Source organism: Zootoca vivipara, chromosome 10, assembly GCF_965207765.1.
Source record: "Zootoca vivipara chromosome 10, rZooViv2.hap1.1, whole genome shotgun sequence".
Taxonomy (NCBI): domain Eukaryota; kingdom Metazoa; phylum Chordata; class Lepidosauria; order Squamata; family Lacertidae; genus Zootoca; species Zootoca vivipara.
Genome location: NC_142593.1, coordinates 40,674,410 through 40,693,903, shown reverse-complemented (window position 1 = coordinate 40,693,903; position 19,494 = coordinate 40,674,410). Strand labels below are relative to the sequence as shown.

General features: G+C 43.6%; 1 protein-coding gene across 11 annotated transcripts in view; it reads right to left on the bottom strand.

Moving 5' to 3' along the window:
- The window catches only part of SLC38A9 (solute carrier family 38 member 9), a 63,856-nt gene extending 44,844 nt beyond the window's left edge, over positions 1–19,012 (bottom strand). For all 11 annotated transcript variants that reach the window (XM_088652660.1, XM_088652662.1, XM_088652656.1 and 8 more), the window contains exons 1-10: positions 18,852–19,012; positions 17,090–17,237; positions 11,584–11,716; positions 9,691–9,812; positions 9,492–9,555; positions 9,286–9,379; positions 6,908–7,078; positions 3,276–3,335; positions 1,105–1,299; positions 169–276 (exon numbers count right to left, since the gene is read on the bottom strand). In XM_088652660.1, coding sequence (XP_088508786.1) covers positions 169–276; positions 1,105–1,299; positions 3,276–3,335; positions 6,908–7,078; positions 9,286–9,379; positions 9,492–9,555; positions 9,691–9,812; positions 11,584–11,716; positions 17,090–17,193 — 1,051 coding nt within the window. In that variant the 5' untranslated portion in view covers positions 17,194–17,237; positions 18,852–19,012. The remainder of the gene's footprint in view (positions 1–168; positions 277–1,104; positions 1,300–3,275; positions 3,336–6,907; positions 7,079–9,285; positions 9,380–9,491; positions 9,556–9,690; positions 9,813–11,583; positions 11,717–17,089; positions 17,238–18,851) is intronic.
- Between the last annotated feature and the right edge of the window lie 482 nt (positions 19,013–19,494).

The following is a 19,494-nucleotide window of genomic DNA, read 5'->3' as shown; positions in this document are numbered from 1 at the left end:
ACTATGGCTTATTTTCGGGGTACGGTTTATATTTCTCAAATGCTTAGAAATGCTGCTATGGCTTATTTTATGACTACGCCTTAAAAAGGGGGAAACACGGTATAACATTCCCTGACAATACTGACGGCTGTTTTATATATATATAAATATATATAAAATAAAATTTACCTGGTACAAAATATGTGGTTGATTTAAACCAGTCAAATTCTAAATGGAATCCCAAGAGAGCAGCTTTCACAGTAACGAGGATAACTAGGTAGATGACTGAAACGGTACCTGCAATAAGGGATGGGGGGGAAACCACAAGTTACTCAGATACATTTAAATTAAGTAGGGGCAGAAGTGTTGTTTTTCGATCTCTAGCTTGGACCAACCCAAAACAGCTCCCCTGCCTCCGATACTTCCCTCTTCACTTGCCCTCTTCTGTGTTTTGTTTTTCACTTGCAAATCAGCTTTGAGGTTAATGCAACCGAGATAAAATTATTCAGCCAGGTTCAAACAAGAGAATACATGGAGGAGGGGGGGGGGGTCAGAAAATCATGTTAATGCAAGTTTACTTGATTTCTCTTTTTTTAATGGCTGCTCCAAATCTAAGAAATTTGGAGAGAATTTAGAGAAAATAACAGAATTCCTGAATGAAATTTATAAACCCTGAAGTTCTGGGAAATGAATTTCCTGAAGAGCAAAGGATAAATAAAAAAAACTGGTTGCCATTAAACACAAGCTTCTTGCATTAAAAAGGTACTGGAAGAGCGACGTGCCCCTCTTCCAACAGCCTATTTAGCAGGGCAGGTCGAAGAGAAAGAGTAACCCTACCTACTTTTGGCATTGGCTCTGCCCACTGCTGCCTTCAGTCTTGCCCACCATGAGTATGCACTCCCTGACAGAAAACAACCCTCAACAGAAAAAAGATTGCCCACCCATGTTTTACACTTTATAAAAGACATTGGGAGAGATCTGATCACAGATCTGTTGTGTAATGTGTAGCCTGACCCTCAGTTCAGGGAAAATGATGAAATATTAACTAAACAATTAAGTGAAAACAGTCTTGTGGTAACTGTGAGGCATTCTGCCCCGACACAGCCTGTACAAATCATTGCTTACCTAAGACATTGAATTTGGCAAAGAAAGAGGGAGACTTGAAATTCAATAGCAGAACAAGGATGCCCAAGTAAAGAGGGACCGTTTTCGATTTGCTCCACAGCTGTTCAAATTCCTCAAATCCTGAATCACCGGTAGAAGCAAACGTCCAGGTTCTGTTTCCTGGCACTTCCTTGCCCGCATCACCTGGGCAGATTACTGTAGAACCAAAAGGGAAACAAGCAGTGGTTTACTTCAAGGAAAGCATAACAAGGAGGGGAAATCAGAGCCTATACATCAAAATGAGTAAGATGCCTACTGTGGTGTGACTAAGGGATAAATAGAGCGACCCACTTGGGTTCACCATTTAAGGCAGCCAGTGGCTCTCCAGATCTTGGACTGCAGTTCCCATCATCCCAGACCACTGGCTATGCTACCTGGGGCTGATGGGAACTCGAGTCCAACAGCATTTAGAGTGTCACAGATTCCACATCTGTAATTTAGGGAAACAGCTGGCCGTTTTGGCTGCATGTTGTCTCTTCACACTCACCCACAACCTTCACCACTTTGCAGAAAACAATATAAGGAATATCTATGGACTTTGCTTTTCTAAGAAGACATAGAGAAAGTCTGCTCTTCTGCGGGGGGCAGCCATTCTGCATTAAATCAGCAGCATGCCGTGAAATTTTTCATAAGGGAACAGTTAGGGCCAGAGGTGCCAACTTGAGAGGGCAATTGGGGAGGGGAGGGGACATAACACGTGTGACATTGCGACATCCCAAAGTTGCACACGTGAGCATCACATCTGCCTTCCTGGGCTTAGGTAGCTCCCTAAGCAGCTCCCTAAGAAGCTACCTGGGCTTTGGGATGGAGGGTTTAATACTAATTTACCAGCAACATTAGGGGAATAGCTAGTCCACTGACCACATGCCACTGCATTAAACCACACACCCCTGACATCATCCATTCTCAAAATTCCACATGTCCCCTGGACCCAAAAAAGTTGGCAACTATTGGTATACAGCATTCACATGTCAGTGTAATTTCTTCCTGGACTACGGATTGCTGACATGTGAACATGCCAAAAAAAGTGAGCCAACACACAGTTTAAGGGCCTTTTTAAAATTAAGATGCTGACTCAATAGGTACCCTGAACAGGTTTGTGTTTTGCGTGAGGCTATGCCCAGGCTTGCGCTTCGGGGAGGTCACTTCAGTGCTGCTAATGCAGCGGTTTGACTTTCTGCCCCAGAGGCACACCCCACGGTCTCTTGAAACAGCAGGATGCCAAGCATACAGAGGTAAACACCAGGGAGGGGTTTCAGTACTGCTCACCTGCACATTCCTTTGGCTCATTCAATCTGTCCCCACCCACTTTAGATGTGATTGATTCAGATTAAGGTTAAAGCACTCTAACTTGCTATTGTTGTGTGACCTTAGTCAGTGACCTGTGAAGTGCAAGATTACCATTTCTGGGGTCTGATGCAAGCAGCTGTCAGTAGCAAACAGCTGTGATTTATGTGCAGAGCATGGTCTAACTAAGTATTCTGTGGAATTTTCCTAGAGCAAATCTTTTCATCCCACACTGGCTGCATGCCAAGCCGGTTACAATGCCCTTAAGCACAAAGGATTCGGTCATGTTTCAGAAAAGCCAATGGACACAACCGAGTCATCAGTGTTATTTTTGCAAGTCTGTTTACTCTCCATTGTCTGCATAATAGTTACTCTTTTGAGAGAAAGTTGACAGGACTGCCGTAATTCACATGAAACTCTTTTCTGGAATGAGGGGGAGGGGAGCGACAAACTGATTATTATTTGTCACACAGGTTTTGACGCAAACACAGAACCCTATAAATAATGTTTTTGGAAGTTACTTTTTGCAATCAGAATGTGGTTTTTAAATGAACCTGGGAAAGAAACTTCTGCAATATTTTACTATTTTCAGCCAATTTTATTTTTGGTTAATGTTAAGTCATTCAGCATAGACCTAACTACTGCATAAAATCTCTTGGAAATGTATCCCCCTGATTCTAAAAGTATTTTATTCTTTTTTAACTATCACTTTTAAGCAGTTTGCTTTCATTACTTTATATTTTAAAATGTTCTTTAAATATTGAAAGATGCTTTGAATCTCAGTATAAATACTATCTATTGAAAGAGAGAGAGAGAATTAGGGGAGGGGGGGTTTGGAAACTTACCTTTAGTGCTCCCATTTGTACCAGGAACAATATCCGTTACATTAATATCATGAGCATAATCTAAAAAGAGAAAGGAAGACAAACAACTTAGGAACATCTCGGCCCTGCAGCTAGTTTCTTCCGAGGTGTATTTTGGAACAAACAGGATGTAAGCTGAAAGCAACATGCAGAGGACTACTATTTCTGAAGCTACAGTGTCGTTTTAGGTTTTAACAACAAAAAACAACCTTCCCACAGTTCTGTTCTACTCCTCCAGATGTTGTTAAACTCCCAACAAACCCACTCAATTCAACAACATCTGGAGGGCACCGTGTTCTCCATCCCTGATCTACAGCACTGAATTTGTGCCAATGTTCACCACCACCACCACCACTGGACCTTGTTTGCAATGCCCTTGGGCATATGAAGTGAGAGGTTCAAATGCACAGCAATTCCCCCTTGCTTCTGTGTAAGCACAATGAAATAATAGGGAGAGGTAGCTTCCAGGTCAGGAAAAGGGGCACCCAGGTGGACCTGGAATTGCAAGCCAGTGTGGTGTAGTGATGGAAAGCAAACAAAACTCACTGCAGTCCACTGAAGGCAACCAACCAACTACCCCTCCTTCTCTCCCCTCACCTCTCTTCTCCCCATACCTTATACTGTAATACAACATTCAAGTCTCACATCAAATACAACTTTTAAATTATAAACTAGCCAAAGAATTAATGCTTGCAAGCTCTCTGCAAAATTTCCAGATCTGGTATTTTCAGAGTAAAATTGTGTCCAGGCAATGAGCCTCTTTCCCCGTAAGAATATGTCATTTGCATCAGTTCCATTACCCTCAATTCATCCTTCCTTGCTTGTCTTCCAAGTTTCAGGAAAGCAGTAAGGAATTTCTATCAGGTTTGCCCTAGATCAGGGGGCCCTGGACAGCAGCCTGATCTTGCTGCATTGCTGGCTCTGGTTATGTCTAGACCTCTGTTCACTTGCAAGCTTGTTCCAAACCCTTTTGTGTTTTTGTCATTACTTTGTCAAATATATCCCTGCAATCATTAGGTAGCAATAACTTTTTTAAAAACAACAACAGCATAATCTATTTAAAGATACTTACAAGAGTCCAAGGAGGATTCTTTTTTAAAAAAAACACCCTGTGATTCTGCAACTTAGCCTGGCTAACTTTTCTTTCTATAGTGAACTACATTGCCACCTGCTGGATAAATGTGGTTACCACAATTAAGACTGTGGCCCACTTTAAAGCATAGTAAAGGTAAAGGTAAAGGGATCCCTGACCATTAGGTCCAGTCGTGGACCAACTCTGGGGTTGCAGTGCTCATCTCGCATTATTGGCCGAGGGAGCCTGCGTATAGCTTCCAGGTCATGTGGCCAGCATGACAAAGCCGCTTCTGGCAAACCAGAGCAGCACATGGAAACGCCGTTTACCTTCCCGCTGTAGCGGTTCCTATTTATCTACTTGCATTTTGACGTGCTTTCGAACTGCTAGGTTGGCAGGAGCTGGGACCGAGCATCGGGAGCTCACCGTCACAGGGATTCGAACCACCGACCTTCTGATCAGCAAGCCCTAGGCTCTGTGGTTTAACCCACAGCGCCACCTGGGTCCCTACTTTAAAACATATTAGAGGCCAATTATGCCTACTCCGATTTGCTAAAAGCCAGAATTAAGACTTGCTTACATGTTTAGGATTAGTGCAAACCAATTTAGATAGCCTTCTAAAAAATACTCCTATGATGCATCTGAGATAGTATGGAAACATATTTAAGATGTACTGTATATAAAAGCATAAAAGGTAAAGGGACCGCTGACCATTAAGTCCAGTTGCGGACGACTCTGGGGTTGCGGCGATCATCTCGCTTTACTGGCCGAGGGAGCCGGCATACAGCTTCCGGATCATGTGGCCAGCATGACTAAGCTGCTTCTGGCGAACCAGAGCAGCGCACGGAAACGCCGTTTACCTTCCCGCTGTAGCGGTACATATTTTTCTACTTGCACTGTGTGCTTTCAAACTGCTAGGTTGGCAGGAGCAGGGACCCCATCACGGGGATTCGAACTGCCAACCTTCTGATTGGCAAGCCCTAGGCTCTGTGGTTTAAACAAGTTAAAATTAAAATGTTAACATTGAAAAGCTTCCCCAAACTGGTGTCCTTCAGATGTTTTGGAATGCAACCCAAGTCAGCCTGTAACCCAAAACATCTGGAGAGCACTAGGTGGGGGAAGGTCACCTGAGAATGATGCCCAGATCTCAAAAGATGACCAAAAAATATAAGGACCTGCATGTTTTCATAACTTTTAAATTAGTTCCAGGGCACCACAATGCGCAATGTTGAAGAGTTTCTTAGGAATCAGCATCCTTAATAAAGGGCACTACTGTAATAATTTATTTCAAATATTGTGCATTTGTTTATACAGTGGTACCTCGGTTTATGAACACAATTCGTTCCGGAAGTCTGTTCATAAACTGAAGCGTTCATAAACTGAAGCGAACTTTCCCATTGAAAGTAATGGAAAGTGGATTAATCCGTTCCAGACGGTCCGCGGAGTAACCGTTCATAAACTGAAGTGAACTTTCCCATTGAAAGTAATGGAAAGTGGATTAATCTGTTCCAGACGGGTCCGCGAAGTACTTAAACTGAAGCGTTCATAAACTGAAACATGGGTGTAATTGGTTCCGGAAGTCTGTTCATAAACTGAAGCGTTCATAAACTGAAGCGAACTTTCCCATTAAAAGTAATGGAAAGTGAATTAATCCGTTCCAGATGGGTCCGCGGTGTTCATAAACCGAAAATTCATAAACCGAGGTGTTCATAAACCGAGGTTCCACTGTACAGAGAAAAGTTTGTTTTCTCACAGAGATCTTTGTACACACACTGCAATAGTCTATTCAGTGTGATATTTGAGTTTTATAAGCAGGTTTTCTAAGGGGAAATTTTATTTAGAGTATTTTTATAGTGCCCTTTGAGTATATTCTCAGGATGATTATAAAAATGAACAACGATGGTTTGGTTTGCACGTCGTTTTAAACCACAGTTAACCTTAACTATGATTTAAATGTGAATGCACAGCATTCTGGGGCACAGGAAAACAATCACAGCTGCTCCATTTGTCGTGATGCCATGCTACTTCGAGCTAAAGCATGGCTTGGCTTAGTGCTACTTCCATACCTGGGCTCATAGTTTGTCTCTCTTCGGACAAATCACGAGCTGCAACCAGACTATGTTCTTGGCCCACTCATGCTTTGTTTGGAGAGAGACAAACCACAAGTCTGTTTTCAGACACAACACTAAACCAAAACATAGCTGAGCACCTGGTAATGTGGCAGCTGTTATTCAAAGCGATGTGCAAGCAAGGCCAGTACAAAAAATAGTAATAAGAAAACTTATAAGTAGTCTTCCTCCTGAGAAGACATGTGCGGGATTGCACTACAAGTTATTTTATGTATATGCCACTTTTCTACAGCAGACGGTGTTGAAAGTGACTTGCAATAAACACTCACATAATTACACACACTGAAACATAGACCAAAACGGCTTTTAACAGATGCAGCCATGAGTTCTGCTGTGAACTACTACATCGTATTTGTCAGGTAGGAAAAACCAAGGGCCCGCTGCAAGGAATTAAAAGAAAAGTTCACACTTACTATAAATAAATATCCCCGTGTTGTAAAGGAAATTGGACATGAGGACCCAGTAAACCACCATGGCTCCAATAAGAGATACCAACGAAAACAAAAGGCTAGACCATTGGCCAAACGATCCAAAGTAATACTTGCAAACATCTGGGAATTCCCAAGTTGAGGTATCCGTTAAAGCTGGGGGAGGGGGGAGAGACATCAAGCATAGAGTTAATACTAGAATTCAATAATCTAATCATTACTGCTTACACATACTTTGCATTCTGAAGATCTCTATATCCATCCTAAACATTAAGATATCACAGATTCTCAACAACTGATGCTGAACATCCTAACAAAGTAAAACAAAAGCCTATTGCTTTTAAAGTTATTTGCACTAATAAAGGCAGCTTACATTTTTAAAATAGCAACAAAAACATCTAAAATACAATTACTGTATAGCATTTTAAGTAACCACCAAGCAGCAAACAGAAGAAGAGTCGCCGGCGTATTAGAAAGGCATGTTTTCACTTGCCGTCTAAAAACAAGGGAGATGAGTAATGTCCCTCCGAGTACCAGCTGCTGGAAATCGCAGGTGGGCAGTGAGCTGTTGAGCTCATGGTCAGTTTGTAGGCTTCCCACAAGCATCTGTTTGCCCATGGTGAGAATAGATGCTGGACTAGATGTTTATTGTTCTTATTTGGTTCCTCTGGCGGGAGAATTTTGCCCAGAAAAGGCACAGCACTGAACTGAACCTTGTGTATAGATGGGCTTTATGAATTTGATTTTAAGATATTGGGTGGGCTGCGCTTAGGATTGCCAAGTGAAGGTCACAGGAATGGCACAGAGAAACAAGAAGTCAGGTTTCTGCTAAGTTAATCATTATTAAGCGCCAGAGACCGAATAAACATTGCATTAAATTAAAGCTATGCATCAATAGCAGACTCGGGGATCGTATCCAGCTGATGAGCAGGCATAGTGCTGGAATTAATGGGCCTAAGTTACTCATGGATACAACCCTAATTCTCTGGCTGGGGATCCTTTGGTAGTAAAAACGGTGCAACCACGCACATGAGGGAGGCGATACCTTTAAAAAGTAACAGTAAGGAACTAACAGTAATATGGGGGACAGATACAACTGTGAGATCGGTTGTAGCTTTTCCTGTCACTGCAGTATGTGACAAGAAATGGGAAACCAACAACCTTTGGCCAACGTTACAGGAAATGTGACTCTGCGTAGGTCTACGAAACCACAATTGGGGAACTTGGACTACAATTCCCACCTGAAGGAGCGTCTCCACCCCCATTGTTCTGCCCGGACAATGAGGTCCAGCGCCGAGGGCCTTCTGGCGGTTCCCTCACCACAAGAAGCCAAGTTACGGGGAACAAGGCAGAGGGCCTTCTCGGTTGTGGCACCCACCCTGTGGAATGCCCTCCCACCAGAGGTCAAAGAGAACAACAATTACCAGACCTTTAGAAGGCATCTCAAGGCAGCCCTGTTTAGGGAAGCTTTTAATGTTTGATGGATTTCTGTATTTTAATATTTTGTTGGAAGCCGCCCAGAGTGGCTGGGGGAACCCGGCCAGATGGGCGGGGTATAAATAATAAATTATTATTATTATTATTATTATCATCATCAACCCTAGCCATTGAGAATGCTGGCTGGGGTTGATGGAAATTTGGAGTCCAGCAACACCTAGAGCGCCAAAGGTTCCTCCCTGTTGCATTAGACTCCTAAGTCCCTGCCACACAGCCTACTCACGTACAGTAGCCCTTATTCATTGCCATTTATAGCAAAAGGTTAATAGCTTGCTTTCAGAACAAAGCGGCATCGCACACAGCAAGTGTTCCATTATCATTATTCAGCTTGAATTGCTCCCGATGAAAAGGAGTTCTCAGTAATCTCTGTCTGATGGAACCCATCCTGCAACAGGCAGGAACAGCTTAGAGTCACTGAGCTTAGAAGTACAATGTCCTCAACTCCTGGGCGCAGTAATACATTAAGATGATGGCTCCCAGACAGGGTACCAAGGGCAGGTTCTAGTGAATGGATGGTGGGCCCTGCTGAGAAGCCAGCAGCTGCCCAAGAGGGTCATGTGCCAATGCCAGACCTGTTTAAGAGCTACTCCAGGATACCAGGAATGTTTTCCTTATTGAAAGAGCACTAGAAGCAGTGAGCAGTCTTCCCTGGCTGTGCACAGCCACAATGGAATTGTGTGTTTTAATGCACACTTTCAGGTATACACACCTAGGCGAAATAGCTCTAGGATCGGTGCATCACGAGAACTGAGCACGCGCAATAGAACATGTCCCACTGCTTACACTGCAAAAGTCAATGTGGAAGTAAGTCCCTGTAGCAGAACACCACAATCACACAGATAAAGAGTACTGAAACTCATACTTACGTATCATTGCCCTTGATTTCACGACTCTGTAGCAACAGTAAAGTGTCAATACTCCCATTAACAAAATAATAACGATTCCAGAAGTAAATCCGGCCTGTTTTTTTCAAAATGAAAAAAAAGCATTAGCAAATTGTGACACTGATGCAAATTACACCCACACATCGCTACATTAAGATTGACCTTGACACACCTGTAAGTTGCCTTACCTGTTTTATTCCCCAGGGAATACTCAATATAGACGTACCCATCATTGTATTCCAGATCATAAATCTGAGGGGAGAAAACATGCGCACACATAAAAATATGAGAAACTAAAACTGATTGTGGAAGCTTTTTCTACGTATTATGAATTTGTGACAAATAATGTACTTCATATCTACCATGCTTTGAAAGCATTTCACATACATGGTTACTATGCTTGAGTTTTTGCCGTAACCATCCGTACAGCCCTCTATTTTGTAAGCAGTTCCTAATGGACTATACACGTAGATTTCTTCTGGAGCAGGAAGTACGTGATCAGGAGCCACCTAACAAAAGATGAGAAGACAAGGCCTTAGTGACAGTGTAAGTCTCTGGTGCTGCAACACAGTACTCCTCTACTCGCAGAATTCAAGAAGGCACTCCAATCCCAATATTAAGCAAGTTCTGCCCATTGAGTTCAACAGAGCTTACTTGAAATGCAACAGTGCAAAAGTTATTTAATACTTGAGCTTATATGTTGTGTGGGAGGGGAGCTTTTAAAAACTGAAAGGGGGAAAAAACCTGGCAAAAGGAAAAGAATGAAAAAAAGAGAAATGTTAAGTGTCCAACACTTGCAATCCTAAAAGTAAAATCCAAATGAATGGAGCTTACTCCTAGGTTAGGCATCCCCAAACTTCAACCCTCCAGATGTTTTGGACTACAATTCCCATCATCCCTGACCACTGGTCCTCTTAGCTAGGGATCATGGGAGTTGTAGGCCACAACATCTGGAGGGCCGCAGTTTGGGGATGCCTGTCCTAGGTCCATAATATGGAAGCCCAAGCTATAAAATTTAATAAGACAATTGACTCATTCCCATATTATACAATTAAGGCACATGGTCTCTTCTAGAGCAGCTTGGGAACTGTAGTTTACCCTCTCACAGAACTACAATTCACAGCAGTCTTGAACTACAGTCCCCATAATTATTTTTTGGGGAGAGGAGAACGCCATGTGCTTTGAATGGATGGTGTTAATCAGCCCAGTGATAAGCCAAACCATGGTTAAGTGTGAATGAGTAAGAGGGCTGATGTACAATTACAAAAGCTGCTCCCTCTTTGCTTCTCTCCCTATCCTGCTGCACTAGGTAAAGGTAAAGGGACCCCTGACCATTAGGTCCAGTCGTGACCGACTCTGGGGTTGCGCGCTCATCTCGCATTATTGGCCTAGGGAGCCGGCGTATAGCTTCCAGGTCATGTGGCCAGCATGACAAAGCCGCTTCTGGCAAACCAGAGCAGCACATGGAAATGCCATTTACCTTCCCGCTGTAGCGGTTCCTATTTATCTACTTGCATTTTGACGTGCTTTTGAACTGCTAGGTTGGCAGGAGCTGGGACCAAGCAATGGGAGCTCACCCCGTCACAGGGATTTGAACCGCCGACCTTCTGATCGGCAAGCCCTAGGCTCAGTGGTTTAACCACAGCGCCACCTGGGTCCCTAGTTCCTGCTGCACTACTGGGGACTAAATACTGGGACTTAGTCCAGCTTAGTATTTTATGTGAACCTGAACTTGGGGCTTGGCCAAACAAGCCATGCGTGGTAAGCCAAGAGCAAACCTTGGTTACACCTCATGGTTTGTTTGGCGCTCCCACACCTGGGAGTTGTATAATTCGTTTCCGAGCACAATTCAAAGTGTTGGTGCTGACCTTTAAAGCCCTAAATGACCTCAGTCCAGTATACCTGAAGGAGCGTCTCCACCTCCATCGTTCTGCCCGGACACCGAGGTCCAGCACCAAGGGCCTTCTGGCGGTTCCCTCATTGAAAGAAGCCAAGTTGCAGGGAACTAGGCAGAGGGCCTTCTCGGTAGTGGCGCCTGCCCTGTGGAACGCCCTCCCATCAGATGTCAAAGAGAAAAACAACTACCAGACTTTTAGAAGACATCTGAAGGCAGCCCTTTTTAGGGAGGCTTTTAATGTTTAATAGGTCACTGTGTTTTATTTTTCTGTTGGAAGCCGCCCAGAGTGGCTGGGGAGGCCCAGCCAGATGGGCGAGGTATAAATAATAAATTATTATTATTATTATTATTATTATTATTATTATTACTTGTCTTTTCCTTACCAGTGCTCTATCTGAGGGCGACGCGAGCCTGCTGTAGTAATGAATCCGCTTATTCATTGCTGAAGCTTCATCTGTAATTCTCTGCGTATCATCATTCACAGTAACAATATTTGTAGGTTCTATATGGAATGGCCTGGAAGAGAAATAAAAAACGTAATAGTCTTCAAAGCCATAATCAACAGAAGACTAACATTAGAGGTTGATAATGGAACAAAAGAGCCCAGCATTTGGTTCCCACAATGTCCAACCAGATGCTTATCAAAAGCCTATGAGCCAGACATGAGTAAAATAGCATTTTCTTGCTCATGTCCCCCAGTACACTGCCTTTGATACTGGAAGCACAATTTAGGTGTCATCACAAAGAAACCTCCTCTACTCAGGCTGATGCCATAATGAAGCTTAGCTGGCTGCTGTACCACCGGGGGGCCTCTTCTGAAGATCTCAATTTGTGAGCAGGTCTGTTTGGGACAGTAGTTGCTTAAAGTTGAATGGAGCCTTTTAGGTTAACAAAAACACCTTAAATTTTGCTTGCCAGCACACAGGCAGCCAGAGCAGTCCCATCAAAATTGAGGTTGTAGGCCAGGATTCCCCTGTGGACCTCGCCTGCAGAAGCTCTGAAAAAGAATACGGAAGGGGAATGGGCCACATATCGATTATTATTAGAAAGAAAACAGGACGAGTCCACGCTGAAAAAATATGAAGAAATTAAAGGGCACTTGACAGCCTGGCTGCAAAAATTTCAAATATATCTGTCAGGGGACCTCCATACAGGGAGCCTCCGCCTCTCCTGTTGACCAGCACTTTGCCCAGTAAGAGCAGCAGCAGCAGGTCAGATGGGGGGGAATGAGGAAGTTAGTGGGATGGAGGAGTCAGGGCTTGGCTATATTAGAGAGCCATTGCAATACCCTGACCAACAGGTGGAGGGGAACAGGCAGCCCCTTCCGGCACCCGAATTAATGCGCACCACCAAACGTAAGGTCGGGAGGAGGCATTTCGGGGTGCCCAAACTCTTATGCTGGGCATGCAACAGGAAACGTCCACTCTCGGATTCTGCGAGTGACTGAGTGGTCATGTTTTCTATCTCTGCACTGTAAATACTACGCACAATAAAACTCTTAAAAGACAGAGCGGACTTGGGCATGTTTACTTCAAGAGTAGCTGCAACAGCACCATTACAATATCAAAGATTAGTCATTTATAAGAAAGCAGGTTTTGCAAGAGAAACATCAAAATTTGAAAAAGAATTGATACAAAGTAAAGGAAGATATATCTCTTGGGTATATGATCTCCTATTAGAATGGGAAGTAAAGGAAGAACAAGTGAAAGCAGTAATGGTGAGATGGGCACAAGACCTGGGTTATAATATTTACATGGAGCAATGGGGAAAAACCATGAAGATGATGTACAGATGGCACCCTAGAAAAACTTGCTAAAATGTATAAAAATAGATCATCTATATGTTGGAGATGTAATAGAGAAATTGGGTCTTACTTGCATATGTGGTGGAATTGTACAGACATCTGTGTATTTTGGAATAATATATATGAAGAACTTTAAAAACTATTTAAATTTACATTCAAAAAAAGGCCAGAAATATTTCTATTAAGCATACTGCCAAAAGAAATAGGGAAATTGAAAAGAACATTCTTCATGTACAGTGTTCATGTACAGGATAACAGCAGCCAGAATTTTAGTAGCAAGAAATTGGAAAAATACAACAATACCTAGCACAGCAGATTGGCAAACCCTAATGGTAGAATACCTGCAGCTAGCAAAGGCAACAGGAAGGTTCAGAGGCCAAACAAAACAAATAGCCTCTAAGGAATGGAGAATTTTTAAAGAATACTTAAAAAACCATGGTATTAAAGGAAACCTCCTGGCAGAACTAGACTGACCCTTGTATCATATAAAAAGTAATTGACCAATTCGCAGGGATGTAAAAAGAGACTATATAAGAAATATGTAACTGTGCGGTATATGTATTTATTTTAAAACAATAAAGACATAATTTAAAAACAAAAAACAAAATTTATGTTGTAGCATCATGAAACTCTCTCCTACCCAGCAATCTAGCTGCCACATTCTGCACTAGCTGCAACTACCAAAGCAGCTTTGAAGGGCAGCCCCTCATAGACCACACTGCAGTAATCTAATGCATGAATCATTAAAGCCAGACTATCCATGGCCAGGAATGACGACAGCTGGTGTACCAGCTAAAGCTAGGAAAAGGCACTCCTAGCTGCAGCAGTCACTTACGCCTCCAGCAGAAATGCTGGATCCAGGCTGTGGCGGAGCTTCATGCTCTGGCACTGAGGGCGGAGAGAAGGCGGGGGTGGGGCTGGTGTGCGTCCTGGGGGCAAAGTGCACTGCCCGCAGGGGCGTGGCGCACGTCATGGGGGCGGGGACTGCCGTCTGTGAGGGCGGGGCACCCAGAGCGGGAAGGGGGGCAGCCACGATGGCACCCTACCGGGATTGTGTAGCCAGGGGCGGTGCGCTCCCATCGCCCCCCTCTTCCTACGCCCCTGGATCCAGGTGGACTCCCAGCCACCTGCTTATTTAGAGGGAATGCAAATGGGGTTCACATGGCTGAATATACCCTTCATACAAATATAACAGAGTTCTGTAGCACCGAACAAATTTACTAAGGCCTAAGCTTTCACAGGTGGCGGGATGCGGGTGGTGCTGTGGGTTAAACCACAGAGCCTAGGGCTTGCCAATCAGAAGGTCGGTGATTTGAATCCCCGCGACGGAGTGAGCTCCCGTTGCTTGGTCCCTGCTCCTGCCAACCTAGCAGTTTGAAAGCACATCAAAGTGCAATTAGATAAATAGGTACCGCTCCGGCAGGAAGGTAAACGGCGTTTCCGTGCACTGCTCTGGTTCGCCAGAAGCAGCTTAGTCATGCTGGCCACATGACCCGGAAGCTGTATACCTGCAACCCCAGAATTGTCCGTGACTGGACCTAGTAGTCAGGGGTCCCTTTACCTTTACCTTTTTAAACTTTCACAAGCTCTGTATGAAAAGATTTCCTCTACGTATACCGAAAAAATTCAGGGATGTGGCTAGGCTTGAAGCCTGCCTAAAATATAGCAACACTGATTGAAAACCTCAACATCGCTTACAAACCAAATTCAGAAGTTTTTAGAAGACTTTTAAAAGTATTTTTTAAAAGAGTACTCTTGTACTCTTTGTGACTTTTTAAAAGGCACAAAGAGTACAAGAGTTGACTCTTATATCTTTAGAAATCAGTTGGCCTACTATTTGAAAAGATACAATCTCACTTGCTCTGTATCATCTGTTGCATGGAACCACATCATAACCACAAAGATGGTGATCAATTAAAGGAAGGAAAGGCCCACAAAAACCACACACTTTTGTTCTTTTAGCAACAACAGTGTCATGCTAGCTAACTAAATAAATATAAATGAAACTGTCCCCCCCCCAAACAGCAATTTACATATACTCGAGCAGCTTCTACTTAAGGAAACCAAGGGAACACTATCAACATTTGAACAATATGGATTAAACAATACCTTGAAGACCTCCCAAATTGAGACAGCACTAAGTGGCTCAAATGCAGACTTCTATTACCTGCCCTCCCCCCTTCGGCTGTATGCTCTTTTAACGTATAGCAAATTATGCCCCACGCACACATGAATCTAAGGCTACAAGAACAAGTATTCTAAAAAAGTATCAGCTGCTGGGCCACAAGCTTCCTAATTTTACAAAAACACACTGCTAACTAATTATGACTACAAAATCATATTCCCCACCTCTGCTGCTTTTTAGAGCTGATTCACACACATATTTACATAATTTATCAGGTCTTCTGGCAAGCTACACCCGCCTAAATTCCCTCTTCTGCACAACAATTAAAGGTGCAGGAGCACTGCCTTCTCTTTGCATCAAGCCACCCCAATCACAGCTGATTGCAAAGTCTTCTTTGTGGAGCTTGAACCGGAGAAGGGTCAACATGCCTCAATATTGCACTTTGCAAATTGCATCTCAAGCTGCGATTGGAACAGAACACAATGCCACTTAACTTAAAGGCATGTTCAGAGAGCCAGTGTGGTGTAGTGGTTAAGAGCGGTAGATTTGTAATCTGGGGAACCAGGTTCGTGTCCCCGCTCTTCCACATGCAGCTGCTGGGTCACCTTGGGCTAGGCACACTTCTCTGAAGTCTCTCAGCCCCACCCACCTCACAGGGTGTTTGTTGTGGGGGAGGAAGGGAAAGGAGATTGTTAGCCGCTTTGAGACTCCTTCGGGTAGTGATAAAGCGGGATATCACATCCAAACTCTTCTTCTTCAACGCTCCTAGGCTTTAGGTGTGTTTGCCTGAATCTGTGTAGGGGGGGGGGACATGCATGCAAGCCCCATCCCCTGACCTTGTTTGTGTTGAGCAATAAAGGTCCGTGAGGGGAGTGAGTAGATCAGGGGAACCTGCTTTATCAGGATCATTGATCACACAAAGGGTTTTACTCACGTTCAGGTGAATGAGAGTAAAAATTAAAAAAACGCTGCAGACCTCCCCTGCTCAATGTACTCCTGACTAAGCAGTCAGGAAACATACACCAGGACAATGGGAGATGGAGCTTGCCCCCTCTTAATAATAATAATAGTAATAATAATAATATTTATACCCTGTTCATCTGGCTGGGCTTCCCCAGCCACTCTGGCCGGCTTCCAACAGAATATTAAAATACAATAATCTATTAAACATTAAAAGCTTCCCTAAACAGGGCTGCCTTCAGATGTCTCCTAAAAGTCTGGTAGTTGTTTTTGTCTTTGATATCAGGTGGGAGGGCGTTCCACAGGGCGGGTGCCACTACCAAAAAGGCCCTCTGCCTGGTTCCCGGTAATTTGGCTTCTCGCAGCGAAGGAACCGCCAGAAGGCCCTCGGCACTGGACCTCAGTGTCAGGGCAGAACGATGAGGGTGGAGACGCTCCTTCGGGTATATTGGGCCGAGGCCGTTTAGGGCTTTAAAGGTCAGCACCAACACTTTGAATTGTGGGTCTATGGACAAGTTTAGCAATACTCAAACATGCCTTTAGACCAGGCATCCTCAACCTGCGGCCCTCCAGATGTTTTGGCCTACAACTCCCATGATCCCTAGCTAACAGGACCAGTGGTCAGGGATGATAGGAATTGTAGTCCAAAACATCTGGAGAGCCGAAGGTTGGGGGTGCCTGCTTTACACTTTTTCCCAATCAGTGCTACTGCTACGGCATGTCGGAAACTCAGGAACTTGTTTAGATTACAGAGGACAGCAGCAAGACACCTATTCAGTTCAAATCATAATACTGTACATTTTACCTAAATCCAGCAGATATCCTGATGCAACACAACTAGTCTGTTATAGCCATTCTATAAGTAACATTCAAGTTAAGAGGTTACTGAGCTGGAGGATAAATTGCAGGAAGTAGCATCAAAATGAAGAAAATATGAAACCAGACCAAAAATACTAATGAACAGCAGTAAAAGAGATCTTAAGTATTTATTTCCTCTCACCTTTTGTACTTAAAGTCTTCTGGGTTAAACTGAATATTGAGGGCTCCAATGTCATTTTCATCACCTCCAACAGGGACCAGAAGAGGACTAGTATCTTCTTCCATATCTGGAGAATGATCTTCTACCAAATGCAGTAAATTATTCTAACCTTAAAGAAAGTGAAATAAGTAAGTTACTGCAAGTGATCATCACTACATTTCCTCAAAATATTATTTCTTCAGGAAGACAGGACCTCCCTTAAGTTTATTAAGCTCAGAGTCTAAAATTGCCTAACTGTAGCATAGATAACCTTTCAATAAGCATCTAAGATGTATGTTTTGACAGTTCTTTGGCTAAATGCTTTAAATCGGGGGTGGAGAAACTGTGGTCCACCAGAAGGAGTTGGGGCTGGTGTAAACTGGAAGTCCAGCAACAACTAGAAGGCCTGAGATTCCCCATGCCTGCTTTAAATGAACAATTTATATGCTTAGTCCCCATTGGCAGGGCTATAAAATACACTGGTTTATTTTTCATTCAAAAATTAAACCACAGGAGTTCTGAACAAACAATGCTGTGCATGATTACACAGGTAAGAGTGCACAGGATCGTAGCCTAAGTAGGAAATGTTCAAGTGGGACAAATGAGTCCTAATGACTGAAAAAGTGTGAAAATTTAACATACTACCGTATCAGGAGAGGTTAGGTGTCAGTGTTTTGTTTTTACAGGAGAAGTGGAAGACTGGAAATAGAAATCCATGTTCCAGAAAAGTTCCAGCATATTTTTAACTGATAAGAATCCCCTCCCCGAGAAACTAGCTGATTCAATCAGTCATGGGAAGTTAAAAGATAACAATGCAAATACTGATGCTGATGTTTACCAGTCACAAAAGTTAGGAAGCTACATGATCTTGAGCTAATTGTATATAAAGCTATAAAAATGTATAGTAGCAGTTTTTTTTCCTGGGAAATCTCATTGAGAGGAGGCATAGAGTTATTTTGGAGTTGCAAGTTCTAAGCTTGTTAGCTGCAATATCCCGTAGGTCTTTTTTTGATTACACCCCTTCCTGATTTGCATTTAATAATGTTCACTTTGAATACATTCTAATCATCTGTCAACTACTAGAGAAAACAATAGTCCGCCTCTTTCTTGCTGTCTCCTCAGATTTGCGGGAACTGCGGGATTTTGGTAGCGCAACAGAGGTTTTGAAAAATCGCTCCTTTATTTGGATGGGTGAAGAATCCAAGTTTGAAATCGCAAGTTCGTGGATCTGTTTGTGGTAAATCCTCCACAATAGCGACAACGCCAGCCTGTTCGTGCTGATGCGGTTAAAGATTTATCAAGGGGAACTGAAAACTCTGCCTATGGTGTAGCCGGAAGTTAAGAATCTTTACGTCCCACTAATTTCGGGAGAATGTTAAATATATCCCACACTGCCCCATTGAAATAAATGAAACTTAAGCATGCTTCATCATTCAAACATTCATATTGTTTTCTCTAGCTAAATAGTGCCGTTGCCTTCTTTTGAGAACTGATAACACATTTATTTGCAAATGGTCTGCTATATTAGGGCAGGCACTTGACCACACGAGCAACTGAGCCCTTCGCGCTCTTACTCAGTAGTAGCAAGTCTCGCTGAGTTCCGCGGACCTTGCTCCTAGGTAAGGATGCACAGGGACTGCAGTCTAAGGCTGGTGCTCGGCGTGTGTGTGTGTGTGTGTATTTATGAGTTATATATATATATATTTAACACAAGTTTAAATGAAATCTAATGCAGATTCTGTACCTGGACTCCGCTCCGCCTGATCTCGGTCTGCCACCATTCACCGGTACGAGGCTGCCCCGCTTGAGTCATTTCCAGTCGAAAGCTGTAAACAGGAAGAACTTTTGCTGCTCTCAGCACCGATAGAGCAGACTCCCTCAGTCCTCCATCGGCACTTCCGCTATCCAAACGAACGGGATCCGAAGCATGGGATCCACCATAGAGATGTCGACATAGAGCGGCCCCCACTCTGCGCTCATAGAGCTAAGCCGGTCAGCCGCAGAGATATAACAATCCAAGAGTGACACACGCCAGCTCCCCTTTTCGAGTTTAAGGACTCTTATTTCCCACCGCTAAGAGGGGTGGAAGTGCAGGGCGGCGCTCCTGTATAAGGGGCGAAGCGTGTGCAACCCATTCATTTTGAGAGCCAGATGGCAGATACTGTACTGTGATTAGCATTTTCCAGTCCTTTCCTCACAAAAGTGACTTGCCAGATTTGCCATCTGGAGTTGTTTTGGAACAGAATCTCTTCTGACGTGTTCTCTGGTTTCAATGCATGTATCGCCTGTGCGGTGATTTCAGGAGACACGGGCGAAGCTAGGCTTTATTTCACCCGGATGTTTGTCACACATCACACACACACACACACACACACACACACACACAC